Raw genomic sequence first — 13,482 nt, 5'->3', positions numbered from 1 at the left:
CGAGTGCTCCGGTTTCCTCCCACAGTCTGAAAGACGTGCTGGTTAGGTGCACTGGCCGTGCTAAATTCTCCCTCGGTGTACCCGAACAGGCGCCGGAGTGTGACGCCTAGAGGATTTTCACAGTAACTTCATTGCTGTGTTAATGTAAGCCCGCTTGTGACATGAATAAATAAAACTTTGTAGGAAAAAAAGGGATAACAAGAGGGAGATGGGGAATTCAAAGTTACAGATTCCTCGGAATAGGGACCATGCTGTGATGAATCTGGAGGAGTAAGTTTATATTTTAGCTGTCACATACAATGACCTTTATTAAAATATGGAATCACAATCCAGCAGACCATGCTTTGTGTTTTGTCACCTCTTGTGCGTACAGAGATTTCTGGCTGATTATCACAATAAGATGACAGGGCTGTCACAAGGCAGGAAATTCTAGAAATCACAAGCAAGATCTCCTTTCTGAAGACAGTGGATAAAACCGTGGAATTCTGACACCACACACCCACGTCCCATACAATTAAAAAGACTTTAAGCTTTATTCAGTTGCTCCAAGGTGACGTCAATCCTTTGCTGAAAGACGTTACGTCTCCTGCGGTGATGGACATGGTCGGCAAAGGTGAATCCCGGGGGGGGGGAAGAAACAGGGATCTCTTCAAAACGGTTCTGCATTCTCACCACCTCCAGCTGAAAAACACGAGACACAGCGCGCAAACTTTGCTTAACATAGATTGACAATTGCCTTAAATACTGCCCCAGCTTTGTATCCTTTGGTGCCCCCAACCAAAGGAGTAGATTTGATTTGATTTATTATTGTCACATGTATTAGTATACAGTGAAAAGTATCGTTTCTTGCGTGCTATACATGAGAAGCATACTGTTCATAGAGAAGGAAAGGAGAGAGTACAGAATGTAGTGTTACTGTCAGGGGGTTGGGAAAATGAGATGTAGTCCAAAAGCCAGTGTTGAGGATCGTGAGGTACTGAGGAAGGTACCAAGGTCGCAGGAGTGTACAGGCAGACAGGATGGTGGATTGAAGTGTATCTACTTCAATGCAAGGAGCATCAGGACTAAGGTAGGTGAACTTGGAGTGTGGATTGGTACTTGGGACTATGATGTTGTAGCCATTATGGAGACATGGTTAGAACAGGAACAAGAATGGTTGTTGGCGGTTCCGGGGTATAGATGTTTCAGTAAGAGTAGGGAAGGTGGTAAAAGAGGTGGAGGAGTAGCATTGTTAATCAAGGATAGTTTAACGGCTGCTGAAAGGCATTTCGAGGGCAATTTGTCTACTGAGGTAATATGGGCTGAAGTTAGAATTAGGAAAGGATTGGTCACGTTCTTAGGAGTTTTCTATAGGCTCCCAAATAGTAATAGAGATGTGGAGGAGGAAATGGCAAAGCAGATTATGGATAGGTGTGGAGGTCACAGGGTAGTTATTATGGACGACTTTAGCTTTCCAAATTTTGATTGGAACCTTTACAGGTCAAATAGTTCGGATGGGACACTTTTTGAACAGTGTGTGCAGGAGAGTTTCCTGACACAATATGTGGATAAGCCGACAAGAGGTGGGGCCACATTGGACTTGATACTAGGAAATGAACCGGGGCCAAGTGTTAGATTTGTTTGTGGGAGAGCATTTTGGAGATAGTGACCACAATTCGCTGTCCTACATTATTGCAGTAGAGAGGGATAGGGTCACACGACAGGGCAGGGGAAATTATGATGCGATTAGGCAAGAATTAGGGAGCATAAGATGGGAGCAGAAATTGTCAGGAATGGACACAAACAAAACGTGGAGCTTTTTCAAGGAACAAATGCTGTGTGTCCTTGATAGGTATGTCCCTGGCAGGCAGGGAGGAAATGGCTGAGTGAGGGAACCATGGTTCACAAAGGAGGTTGAATGTCTTGCCAAGAGGAAAAAGGAAGCGTGTGTAAGGATGAAAAAACAAGGTTCAGTTGGGTTGCTTGAGTGTTACAAGGTAGCTAGGAATGAGTTAAAGAAAGGGCTTAGGAGAGCTAGGAGGGAGCATGAGAAGTCCTTGGCAGGTCGGATAATAGAAAACCCCAAGGCTTTTTACTCTTATGTGAGAAATAAAAGAATGACCAGGGTGAGGTTAGGGCCAGTCAAGGATAGTAGTGGGAACTTGTGCATGGGGTCAGGAGAGATAGGTGAGGTGTTGAATGAATACTTTTCTTCAGTGTTCACTAAGGAGAGGGGCCATGTTTTTGAGGAGGAGTGTGTGATACAGGCTGATAGGATGGAGGAGGTAGATGTTCTGAGGAAAGATGTATTAGCAATTTGGAAAACCTGAGGGTGGATAAGTCCCCTGGGCCAGATGTGATACATCCTAGAATACTTTGGAAGGCAAGGGATGAGATTGCAGAGCCTTTAGCTTTGATCTTTGGGCCCTCACTGTCCACAGGGATAGTGTCAGAGGACTGGAGAGTGGCAAATGTTGTTCCTCTTTTCAACAAAGGAAATAGGAATGACCCTGGTAATTATAGGCCATTTAGTCTTACTTCAATGGTCAGTAAGTTAATGGAAAGGGTCCTGAGAGATAGGATTTATGACCGTTTGGAAAGATTCAGTTTAGTCCGGGATAGTCAGCATGGTTTCGTGAGGGGTAAGTCCTGCCTCACAAATTTGACTGAATTCTTTGAGGAGGTAACTAAGTGTATAGACAAAGGTAGAGCGGTTGATGTTGTATACATGGATTTTAGTAAGGCGTTTGATAAGGTTCTCCATGGTAGGCTCATGAAGAAGATAAGGAGGTGCGGGATAGAAGGAAATTTGACCAACTGGATAAGTAACTGCCTGTATCATAGAAGACAGAGGGTGATGGTGGAGGGAAAATTTTCAAACTGGAGGCCAGTTACCAGCAGTGTACCACAGGGGTCAGTGCTGGGTCCTCTGCTTTTTGTGATTTTTATCAATGATTTGGAAGAAGGGGCTGAAGGGTTGGTTAGTAAATTTGCTGATGATAACAAGATTGGTGGAGTAGTGGATGAGGTGGAGTGCTCTTGCAGGCTGCAAAGAGACATTGATAGGATGCAGAGCTGGGCTGAAAAGTGGCAGATGGAGTTTAACCCTGATAAGTGTGAGGTGATTCATTTTGGTAGGACAAACTTGAATGCGGAATATAGGGTCCAAGGCAGGGTTCTAAGGAATGTGGAGGAACAGAGAGATCTTGGGGCTCATATCCACTGATCTCTGAAGGTTGCCACTCAAGCGGAAAGAGCTGTGAAGAAGGCTTATAGTGTGTTGGCATTTATTAACAGGGGGTTTGAGGTTAAGAGCCATGGGGTTATGCTGCAACTCTACCAGACATTGGTGAGACCACATATGGAATATTGTGTTCAGTTCTGGTCTCCTCGTTATAAGAAGGATGTGGAAGCCTCGTCCCCACCAGCAACAAACCAGAGATGACCACATGCTTTGTCCTAGCTTTCAGCGTCCAGCCTAGCTCCCCAAGTTCCTGTTTTAAATCCCCATCCCTCTTTCTACCTACATCGTTGGTACCAATGTGCACCACGACCTGTGACTGATCCTCCTCCCCGTTAAGGATCTTGAAAACACGGTCCGAGACATCATGGACTCTTGCACCGAGGAGGCAGCATACCATCCATGAGTCTCTTTCGAAGCCGCAGAACCTCCTATCTGTCCCTCAAATCATCGTGCCCCCAATTACTATTGCTGTCCTCCCTTCCCTTCTGAGGCACAGGGACGGACTCGGTGCTCGAAGTCCGGTCACTCTGGCTTACCCCTGGTAGGTCATCCCCCTCAACAGAATCCGACACAGAATACTTGTTGCTGAGGGGAACAAACACAGGGGATCCCCGCACTGGCTGCTTCCTCCCAGGCCCCTCTCACCGTCACCCATCTATTTTCATTTTTTGGAGTCTCCAAATCCCTGAAGCTCTAATCTATGATCGCCTCTGCCTCCCGAATGATCCGAAGTTCATCCAGCTCCAGTTCCCTAACGCGGTTTTTGAGGAGCTGGAGATGGGTGCAGTTCCCACAGGTGAATTCAGCAGGGACACGAACGGCATCCCTCACCTCAAACATCCTGCAGGAGGAACACTGCACTGCTTTCACTGCCATTCCCTCTAGATAAAAAGAAAGAAAGATCTTGCCTGATTTTCCTCATCCCCTTAGATTAGAGGAATAAGTGAAAAAAGAAAAAAAGCTCACCTGCTCTCACTCCAGGTTAGAGGAGTGGGGAAGACTCTAGAAGTCCAGAGTCTCGGGTTTCCTCTCTGTTCAAATTTATTGGGGAAAAAACCTTCCCAGGTGTCACTGGGGCCTACTTCCGGTTTTACACTCCCAGTTTAGAAAAAAAAACTTCCAAAAAGAGTAAGGTAAAAATCCCTCTTACCTTCAAGCTCTCTGCACTGAGTCTCCACTCCAACTGCTCCTCTGGAAACAATTGGAGATGTTGGTGCACCAACTGCCCCAGGGTGTCAAAGGCTGGGTTGTAAGAGGTATACAGTGCACATTGACCTTTATATCTACTGATCTCCTCCATGTGGTAGCAATCACATACTGTGCTGCTGTGCACTCAAAATCTAAAACATTGCAATTGCTTCTTTGCTCTATCCCTTCTTCCAAACCTTAACCTCGCACTCATCACTCAATCTACTGTCACCTCACTCGCAATTATTCTGTTGTCACGTTAACTTCAAACAAGACTTGGGCTACAAACTTCACCGGTTTTGTTCCTAATACGTCATTAGAGAGAGGTGGAGAGAGGTGGAGAGAGGTGGAGAGATGTGGAGAGAGGGAAAGGAGAGTGGGGCGTCGAGGGAGGGTGGTGGGGGGGGTGTGCGCTGAGGGAGGGCGGGGGAGAGATGCACCAAGGAAGGGCGGGGGGGTTGTGCGCCGAGGGAGGGCGGGGGTTGTGCGCCGAGGGAGGGTGGGGGTGTGCGCCGAAGGGGGGGAGGGGGTGTGCGCCGAGGGATAGCGGGGGGGGATCGCCAAGGGAGGGCGGAGGGTCGCCGAGGGTCACCGAAGGGGGGGGGGGGGCGAGGGAGGGCAGGAGGGACGAGGGAACAAGGGAGCAGGAGAGCAAGGGGGGGGGGGAAGCGAAAGGAGGAGAGTGAGACAGAGTGAAAAAGAGACAGCCATCAGAACAGAATTTAGTGCTACCTGACTTGCTGAGTGTTTCCATAGTAACAATCTAGAAATAACTTTCAGCTCCTCATGTCATCGCTGCGATTAAGGGTACTTGGAAAAAGTTACAGAATGACATCAGTCGTTTACAAATTTAAATAAAGTCTTTGAAAAGTTTAGAGAAAGTTTAGTTTCTCTACCTTTCTCATTCCAACAACCCCACCTCCTTTCCCAACTCACATTCTCAGGACTTTGTCCTTTCCACCACTGGCGACTCTTTGCCCATCAGGACTCCAATCAACTGCGTAAACCTGGAAGTGTAGAACAAGAACATTTTTGTTTTCTGAAACAGGTGGTTATCGTACAGACCCATAACCTTCAACCCATCAGCCAAACTGCGGCACATTACAAATGGTTTCCGCATCTATTAAATTGGCACAGAATGGAATCCCCAAGAATAAATTCAGAATCTTTTCTGAAAACAGGCTTTCTGAAATTAGTAAGTTGATCAGTAAATTGATACAGATAGAATCATGGAATCCCGATAATGTAGAAAAGGCCATTCGGCCCATTGAGCCTTTCACCTACTCTCTGACAATCTTACCTAATCCCTCAGCCTGGCCTATCCTCAGACTGTGGGAGAAAACCCAAAACGTTTACCGTGGCCAATCTTGCTACCCTACACATCTTTGGACACTCAGGGGGCAATTTACCATGGCCAATCCACCTAACCTGCACATCTTTGGAGTGTGGGAAGAAACTGGGGCACCCAGAGGAAACCCACGCAGACACGGGGAGAACTTGCAAACTGCACACAGACATGATGTGGAGGTGCCGGCTTTGGACTGGGTGGGCATGTTAAGAAGTCTCACAACACCAGGAGCGCTGCTCCTTCATCAGGTGAATCCTCAGGCGAGCAGCAGCACTCTGAAAGCTCGTGCTACCAAATAAGCCTGCTGGACTTTAACCTGGTGTTGTGAGACTTCTTACTGTCCACACAGACTGTCACCCAAAGCCGGGATTGAACCTGGGTCCCTGGCGCCTCGAGGCAGCAGTGATAGTCACTGGGCCAGCGTGCCACCCATCAAATTCCCTGGGAAGCTATAGACAATTCAATCCACTGACCGTGTCAGAGGCTCACACCACTTGAGGGCCCTAGTTCAAAGAACCTTAAACTATTTCACTGATGGGCAGAGGGAGGGACTTGTATCAGGGATGTGAGTTCAGGCACAGTTATCAAAAGGTGTCACCTCGACATGTTTTAAAAAATGTGGTCATTTCAAAGAAATAGCAGCTTCCTTTTATTTATTTTACTACTTGCTCATGGGATGTGGGCATCGCTGCTACACCATCTCCTGTTGTCATCGAGAAGGTGGGGGTGATCTGCTTTCTTGAACCAACTGTAGTCCCTGAGGTGTAGGTACACCCACAGTGCTGTTAGGCAAGGAGTTCCAGGATTTTGACCCAACGGCAATGAAGGAACGGCGATGATGTTCGAGATCAGGATGAAGTTTTTAAAGTTTAAAGTTTTGAAGCTTATTTAGACTTATATTAACACTGCAATGAAGTTGCTGTGAAAATCCCCTAGTCGCCATACTCTGGCACCTGTTCGGGTACACTGAGGAAGAATTTAGCATGACCAATGCAGCTAACCAGCACATCTTTCAGACTGCGGGAGGAAACCAGAGCACCTGGAGGAAACCCACGCAGTTACGGTGAGAATGTGCAAATTCTACACAGACAGTGACCCAAGCCGGGAATTAAACCCGGGTCCCTGGCACTGAGAGGCAGCAGTGCTAGGCAGAGTGACTTAGGAGGTGGTAGTGTTCCCAAGTGCATGTTTCCCTTGTCCTTCTAGGTGGCAGAGGTTGCTGGTTTGGAAAGAGCTGTGGAAGGAGGTTTGATGAGTCACTGCAGCACATCTTGTAGATGGTGCAGACTGATATCACTAATGTCACTGATGGGGTGTGTGTATATGTATGTGTGTGTGAATGTGAATGTGCGTGTGTGCCTCTACGTGTATGTATGAATTGATGAGATGCCAATCATTCTCTAGCATAGAAAAACGTCCCAAGGTGCAGGAGCCACTGCCAAACCAAATTTCATTCTGCGTCATCTAAGGAAATACCAGGGCAGATGACCCAATACTTGGCGGAAAAAATAGGTTTTTAAGCAGCAGCTTATAGGAAGCGAGGGAGTTAAGGCAGAGATGTTTAGGGAGGGAATCCCAGGGTCTAGTGCATACCATGGCCACTGACGGTGGAGTGATTAAATCTGTGGATATGCACAGGGCGGGGACTGGGCCAGTCACTATTGAATCCAATAGGGAACTCAGCGGAAGCATTTTTTTAACTCGGAAAGTATTTAGAATGTGGAACTCTGCACCAGAAGGAATGGTGGACGAGAAGCGCAGGGATGCATTTAAAGGGAAGCTAAGTACAAGGCTGAGAAAGAAATAGGATACATCGCTAGGATGAGCTGAAGTAAAGTGGGTGGAAGGTATTTTCTTCCATTCATTCAGAGAATGCCAGTGTTGCTGGCTAGACCAGCGTTTACTGCCCATCCCTAACTGCAGTGAAAAGGTGGTGGTGACCAGCTTTCTTTCAACTGCTGAAATTCCTGAGGTGTAGGTACACCTACAGTGCTGTTAGGGTGAGAATGCCAGGATTTTGACCCAGCGACAGTGAAGGAATGGTGATGTATTTCCAAGTCAGGATGGTGAGTGCCTTGGAGGGGAACTTATATATGGCGTTGGTGTTTCCAGGAGATAAACACAGGTGTAGACCAGTTGAACCAAACAGGCTTTTACAGCACAGAAACAAGCTATATGATACAGAGCTGCCATGGTTAACGTAACAGAAGATCAGACTCAATGGGGCCAATAATCAATGTCCGTTCCAATTTTTAAACCCATTCAATTCTTTTGCTGTCTTGGAGAGAAGTTTTCTTTTCCAACTCCTGTCCACATATCGTTTCAGTTTAACGGGGAAGGTATTTTCCGCTCAGGGAAGATGTCTCACCTCATCCGCGTGACCAGGAAGATCGACGGACAATTTCCGAGCCTTCACATCCCACACCTTCAACGTGCTGTCACTGCTGCCACTCACCAGCAGCCTGCTGTCCGCTGACCATGCAATCTGGTACACCGCCGACACGTGACCTCGGAGGGAGGCCAGGTATCTGGGAACAAACAGAAGACTGGGTTTTATTTAAATCAAATGGGAGGCGGCATTGGGCGGCACGGTGGTTCGCACTGCTGCCTCGCAGCGCCAGGGACCCGGGTTCAATTCCTAGTCTTGGGTCACCGTCTGTGTGGAGGCTGCACATTCTCACCACGTCTGCGTGGGTTTCCGCCGGACGCTGCGGTTTCCTCCCACAGTCTGAAAGATGTGTGGGTTAGGTGCATTGACCACGCTAAATTGCCCCTTAGCATCCCAGGATGTGTCGGTTAAAGGGATTAGCCATGTAAACATGTGGGGTGACAGGGGTAGGGTCTGGATGGGATTGTGGTCGGTGCAGACTCAATGGGCCGAACAGCCTCCTTCTGCACTGTCGGGATTCTATGCTTTCTATGAAGGCAGCAATCTGGATAATTAACCACTTCAAATAACTGTTTCCTGGGGACCAACCACAAATTCCTGCACCTATAATGCCACAGCCACAGCAATGGGCGACGTAGTGACACAACGGTTAGTACTGCAACCTCCCAGCGCCAGGAGCCCGAGTTCGATTCCTGCCTCGGATGAATATCTGGGTGGAGTTTGCACGGTGCCCCTGTGTGAGTTTCCTCTGGGCGCTCCGGTTTTCTCCCACAGCCCAGGGATGCGCAGGTTAGCTGGACTGGCCATGCTAAATTGCCCCTTGGTGTCCCAAGATGTGTAGGTTAGGGGGATTAGCTATGCTAAATGTGCGGGGCCACAGCAATAGGATGGGGGAAAGGACCTGGGTAAGATATTCTGCCAGAGAGTTGGTGCAGACTCAAGGGGATGAATGGCCTCCTGCACTGTAAGGATTCTACAATTCTAGTTAACTCTCAACTGCCCTTGAGGAATGAGAGATAGGCAATAAGTGCTGGCCAGCCAGCGATGACCATGTCCCGTTAATGAATAAAAAAATAAAGTGGCTGTCACTGGCTGGGCCAGCATTTATTGCCCACCCCTAATTACCCTCCTTTTCAGGTTGCAGTGGCTCTGGAGTCAAATGTAGGTCAGACCGGGTAAGGGCAGCAGATTTCCTTCCCTAAAGGGCATTAGTGAACCAGATGGGTTTTTTCTGACACTGAGTAAGGAAATATGGCCGTGAAAGCAAGTCTTGGTAAATACCTCGTCCAACACCAAGAGAGAAATGGAAAGCACTGAAGGTGGATAGGGGAAGTGAGACGTACAGAAATCCTGCCTTCAGGGTAGGTATTTCCAGGAAGAAAAGTGGCAGTGAGTTAAACTCGAGGTAAAAGCAAATTACTGCGGATGCTGGAATCTGAAACCAAAAGGGAAAATGCTGGAAAATATCAGCGGGTCAGTGGCAGCATGTGTAAGGAGAGAAAAGAGCTGACGTTTCGAGTCCAGGTGACCCTTTGCCAAAGGACTCGTAACGTCAGCTCTCTTCTCTCCTTACAGATGCTGCCACTGACCCGCTGAGATTTTCCAACATTTTCTCTTTGGGTTTTCCCGACGATCGACAATGGTTTCGTGGTCATCCGTAGATTCTTAATTCCAGATATTTTTTATTGAATTGAAATTCCACCATCTGCCGAGGCGGGATTCGAACCCGGATCCCCAGAACATTAACCGAGTTTCTGGATTAATATTCTCACAATAATACCACTAAGGCCACAGCGACGACATTTTAATGTGTATTTAATTCGCTGAGAAGGGCAGTGTGATAACATCGGGGGGGGGGTGGTGAAAGGCGCTGTAGGAAATGCCTGCCCTTTCTTTAGGGCGCAGCAAGTTGAGAGCCGTACTTGCCAGTCCTGCCGTCCCAGAGTTTCACCGATTTGTCGAACGACGCGCTGGCAATAAGCCGAGTGTCGGGGGAGAAGCAGACTTCGTTTATCAGAGCTTGGTGGCCCGTCAGCCGAGCCAGAGGCTTCTTATCCTCCGCGGGGGCCCAGAGGAAAAGCGTGAAGTCGTCCGACCCCGAAACCAGCCTCTCCCGCCCCTGACCCTGAAGAGAGGGGAAGGAAGAGAGGATGTTAGGGTCAGTTTGGTGACAGGGACCGTCAATAACATTAAGTCAGTCCTGAAACGGGTTCTGACCCTGCCCCACCCTGACTGTCAGCTCCTTCGATCCCACACGATCTCCCACGCTGCAGTATATAAAAACCTGACGGCTGCTGCTCTTGACGTCGCTGCCACGAAACAGGCCAGCCCGGTCTCTGGCACTTCAATAACTTTCCAAACTTCGCCACGATCAGACCGCCAGCCTTCAGCTGCTCGGTGGCCGGGATCTCACAGTCCCGGAGGCAAGAAGGGAAGGAGCTGTGGAAAACCAGCCCTTTCCCAGCTTACCACACAGGACAGCAGCCGGTACCTCAAAGCCCAACACTGTGACAGATCGTTCACGTGGGATGGAGGAAGTTGCATTCATATAGCACCTTTCACAACCTCGGGACATTCCCAAGAGCTCCACAGTCAATGAAGTCCTTTTGAAGCGTGCCCACTGATTTAAAACATCGCAACATACAAACGTGATTAGGCCATTTGGCCCCTCAAGCTGTTCTGTCACTCACTTAGACCATAGCTGACCAGTATCTTAATCTTTGAGCCACAATCATTTACAACCTTACTTATTAAAACTCATGAGCAGCGCAGTGGTTAGCATTGCTGCCTCACAGCAACAGGGACCCGAGTTCGATTCCTGGCTTGGGTCACTGTCTGTGTGGAGTCTGCACATTCTCCCCGTGTCTGCGTGGGTTTCCTCCCACAGTCTAAAGATGTGCGGGTGAGGTGGATTGGCCATGCTAAATTGCCCATTGTCAGGGAGTCTAGCTAGGGGAAATACATGGGGTTATGGGAATAGGGTCTGGGTGGGATTGTAGTCGGTGCAGACTCGATGGGCCGAATGGCCTCCTTCTGCACTGTAGGGATTCCATGACTCATAACTTAAAACATTAGATTAACACAGTGTCTACTGGGGAAACAACACACAGGTCATAGTGTGACGAAGAGTTTCCTGAGCACAAATGGTCATGCTCAAATTTTAATCTTAAACTCCCATCAGAGAATAAACCAAGTTTATGCAATCTGACCTCATAATTTTATCTCTTTACAACCTGATAACATTATGTGATATGGCGGACTCTCAACTACCCTCAGGGATAGACAATAAATCCGGGCCCAGCCAGTGATGTCCACATTTACGAATGAATACTAAAAAAAATTCTCAGCAAAATCGCGGATTGTCCCCACCCTTGTAAGCAGCGAGTTTCAGCTCATTATCACACGCTATGTAAACATGTACACTGATGGATATGTTGAAGAATAGAGGTCCCATTACAGATCCCTGGGAAACATCCAGAACCCAGGCTAAAGGGACAATCTTTTAAAACAGAAACAAGGAGGAATTTCTTCAGCCAAAGAGGAACAGTTGAGGACTCTGGGTCTGTCCTCATCAGAATTTTGAAGGATGACTGGGGGGGGGGTGGGGAAATCTTATTGAAACGTATAGGATACTGCGAGGCCTGGACAGAGTGGACGTGGAGAGGATGTTTCCACTAATAGGAAAAACTAGAACCAGAAGGCACAGCCTCAGGCTAAAGGGAAAACAGAAATGAGGAGGAATTTCTTCAGCCAGAGGGTGGTGAATCTTTGGAACACTTTGCTGCAGAAGGCTGTGGAGGCCGGATCACTGAGTGTCTTTAAGACAGAGATAGATAGGTTCTTAATTAATAAGGGGATCAGAGGTTATGGGGAAAAGGCAGGACAATGGGGATGTAAAAAATCAGCTATGATTGAATGGCGGAGCAGACTTAATGGGCCGAGTGGCCTAATTCTGTTCCTAAAGTTTATTTGTCACGAGTAGGCTTACATTAACATTGCAATTAAGTTACTGCGAAAATCCCCTAGTGGCCACACTCCGGCGCCTGTTCGGGTACACTGAGGGGGAATCTAACATTGCCAACGCACCTAACCTAACCCAATCTTTCAGACTGTGGGAGGGAACCGGAGCACCCGGAGGAAACCCACGCAGACACGGGGAGAAGGCGCAGACTCCACACAGACAGTGACTCAAGCCGGGAATCGAACCCAGGTCCCTGGAGCTGTGTGGCAGCAGTGCTAACCACCGTGCCACCTATGTCTTCTGGTCTTAAGTCACATCCCACTAATCAGGATGCGTTCCCTTTAAGCCCTCACTGTTGTTTCCTACCTCCCAGCCAATTACCAACCCACGTCACCAGGTTGCTTCCAGAACCTTTCATTTTTTTTTGCTGCTGTGAACCTCTCCTGCTTAACCTTATCGAGTGTAAATTAAATGTCAGGCCACCTACAGAAGCCCTTAGAAATCAATAGCTTTGAACTTTCATTCCGCTCCCTTACCCTGGTTTGCTCATATCTCTGCAAAGCTTTTTGCTTCAGTTCCTCCACTGAAAAATAAACCAATGATGAGAGAATGAGAATGGGAGACTGGCAGTTTCACCAATAGACCTTTACTCGGTTGTCGGTCACACACTGAACAACTCACAGCTCCTCAAATTAATTTAAATATATCTTAACTGTGCTAACACGCGAGAAGCAGACCTTTATTTGCAGTGTTTCCTAGTTGCCCACATGACGTGAGCAAGCTGGGCTATATTTAGAACATGTTGTGAAATGGGGAAGAGGCGCCAGCTACTTATACAAGTCACTGCAGGCTTAACAACAACAGCATACATTTACCATTGGATGGAATAGGATGATGGAATCCCTACAGTGCAGCAGAGGCCATTCAGTCCATCAAATCCACAATGATCCCCTGACACAGTATCTTGCCCATCCCTCCGCCCCTGCAACCACACACATTTATCATGCAATAATAGGGCGGCACAGTGGTTAGCACTGCTGCCTCACAGTGCCAGGGACCCAGGTTCAATCCCGGCCTCGGGTCGCTGTCTGTGTGAAGTTTGCACATTCTCCCCATGTCTGCGTGGGTTCCCTCCAGTGCTCCGATTTCCTCCCACATGCCAAAGATGTGCAGGTTACATTCCCTGGCCATGCTAAATTGACCGTAGTGTCGGGGGATTAGCAGGATAAATATCTGGGATTGCAGGAATAGGGCCTGGGTGGGATTGTGGGCGGTGCAGACTCGATCGGCTGAATGGCCATCTTCTGCACTGTAAGGATTCTGTGAATCTAACCATCTAACCTACACTCCTTGGAACACTAAAGAGCAACTTA

General features: G+C 48.0%; 1 protein-coding gene across 1 annotated transcript in view; it reads right to left on the bottom strand.

Annotated features, from left to right (window-relative positions):
- The window catches only part of nle1 (notchless homolog 1 (Drosophila)), a 33,927-nt gene continuing 20,445 nt past the window's right edge, over positions 1-13,482 (bottom strand). The window contains exons 9-13 of the mRNA XM_080210407.1: positions 12,646-12,692; positions 10,071-10,273; positions 8,128-8,287; positions 5,348-5,418; positions 1-681 (exon numbers count right to left, since the gene is read on the bottom strand). Of these exons, the coding sequence (XP_080066533.1) occupies positions 669-681; positions 5,348-5,418; positions 8,128-8,287; positions 10,071-10,273; positions 12,646-12,692 (494 nt within the window). The 3' untranslated portion in view covers positions 1-668. The remainder of the gene's footprint in view (positions 682-5,347; positions 5,419-8,127; positions 8,288-10,070; positions 10,274-12,645; positions 12,693-13,482) is intronic.

This window comes from Carcharhinus amblyrhynchos, chromosome 23 (genome assembly GCF_965287045.1).
Source record: "Carcharhinus amblyrhynchos chromosome 23, sCarAmb.v2.hapA, whole genome shotgun sequence".
NCBI classification, from domain to species: domain Eukaryota; kingdom Metazoa; phylum Chordata; class Chondrichthyes; order Carcharhiniformes; family Carcharhinidae; genus Carcharhinus; species Carcharhinus amblyrhynchos.
Note: the sequence above shows the minus strand (reverse complement) of the source record. Positions and strands in the feature narration are given on the sequence as shown.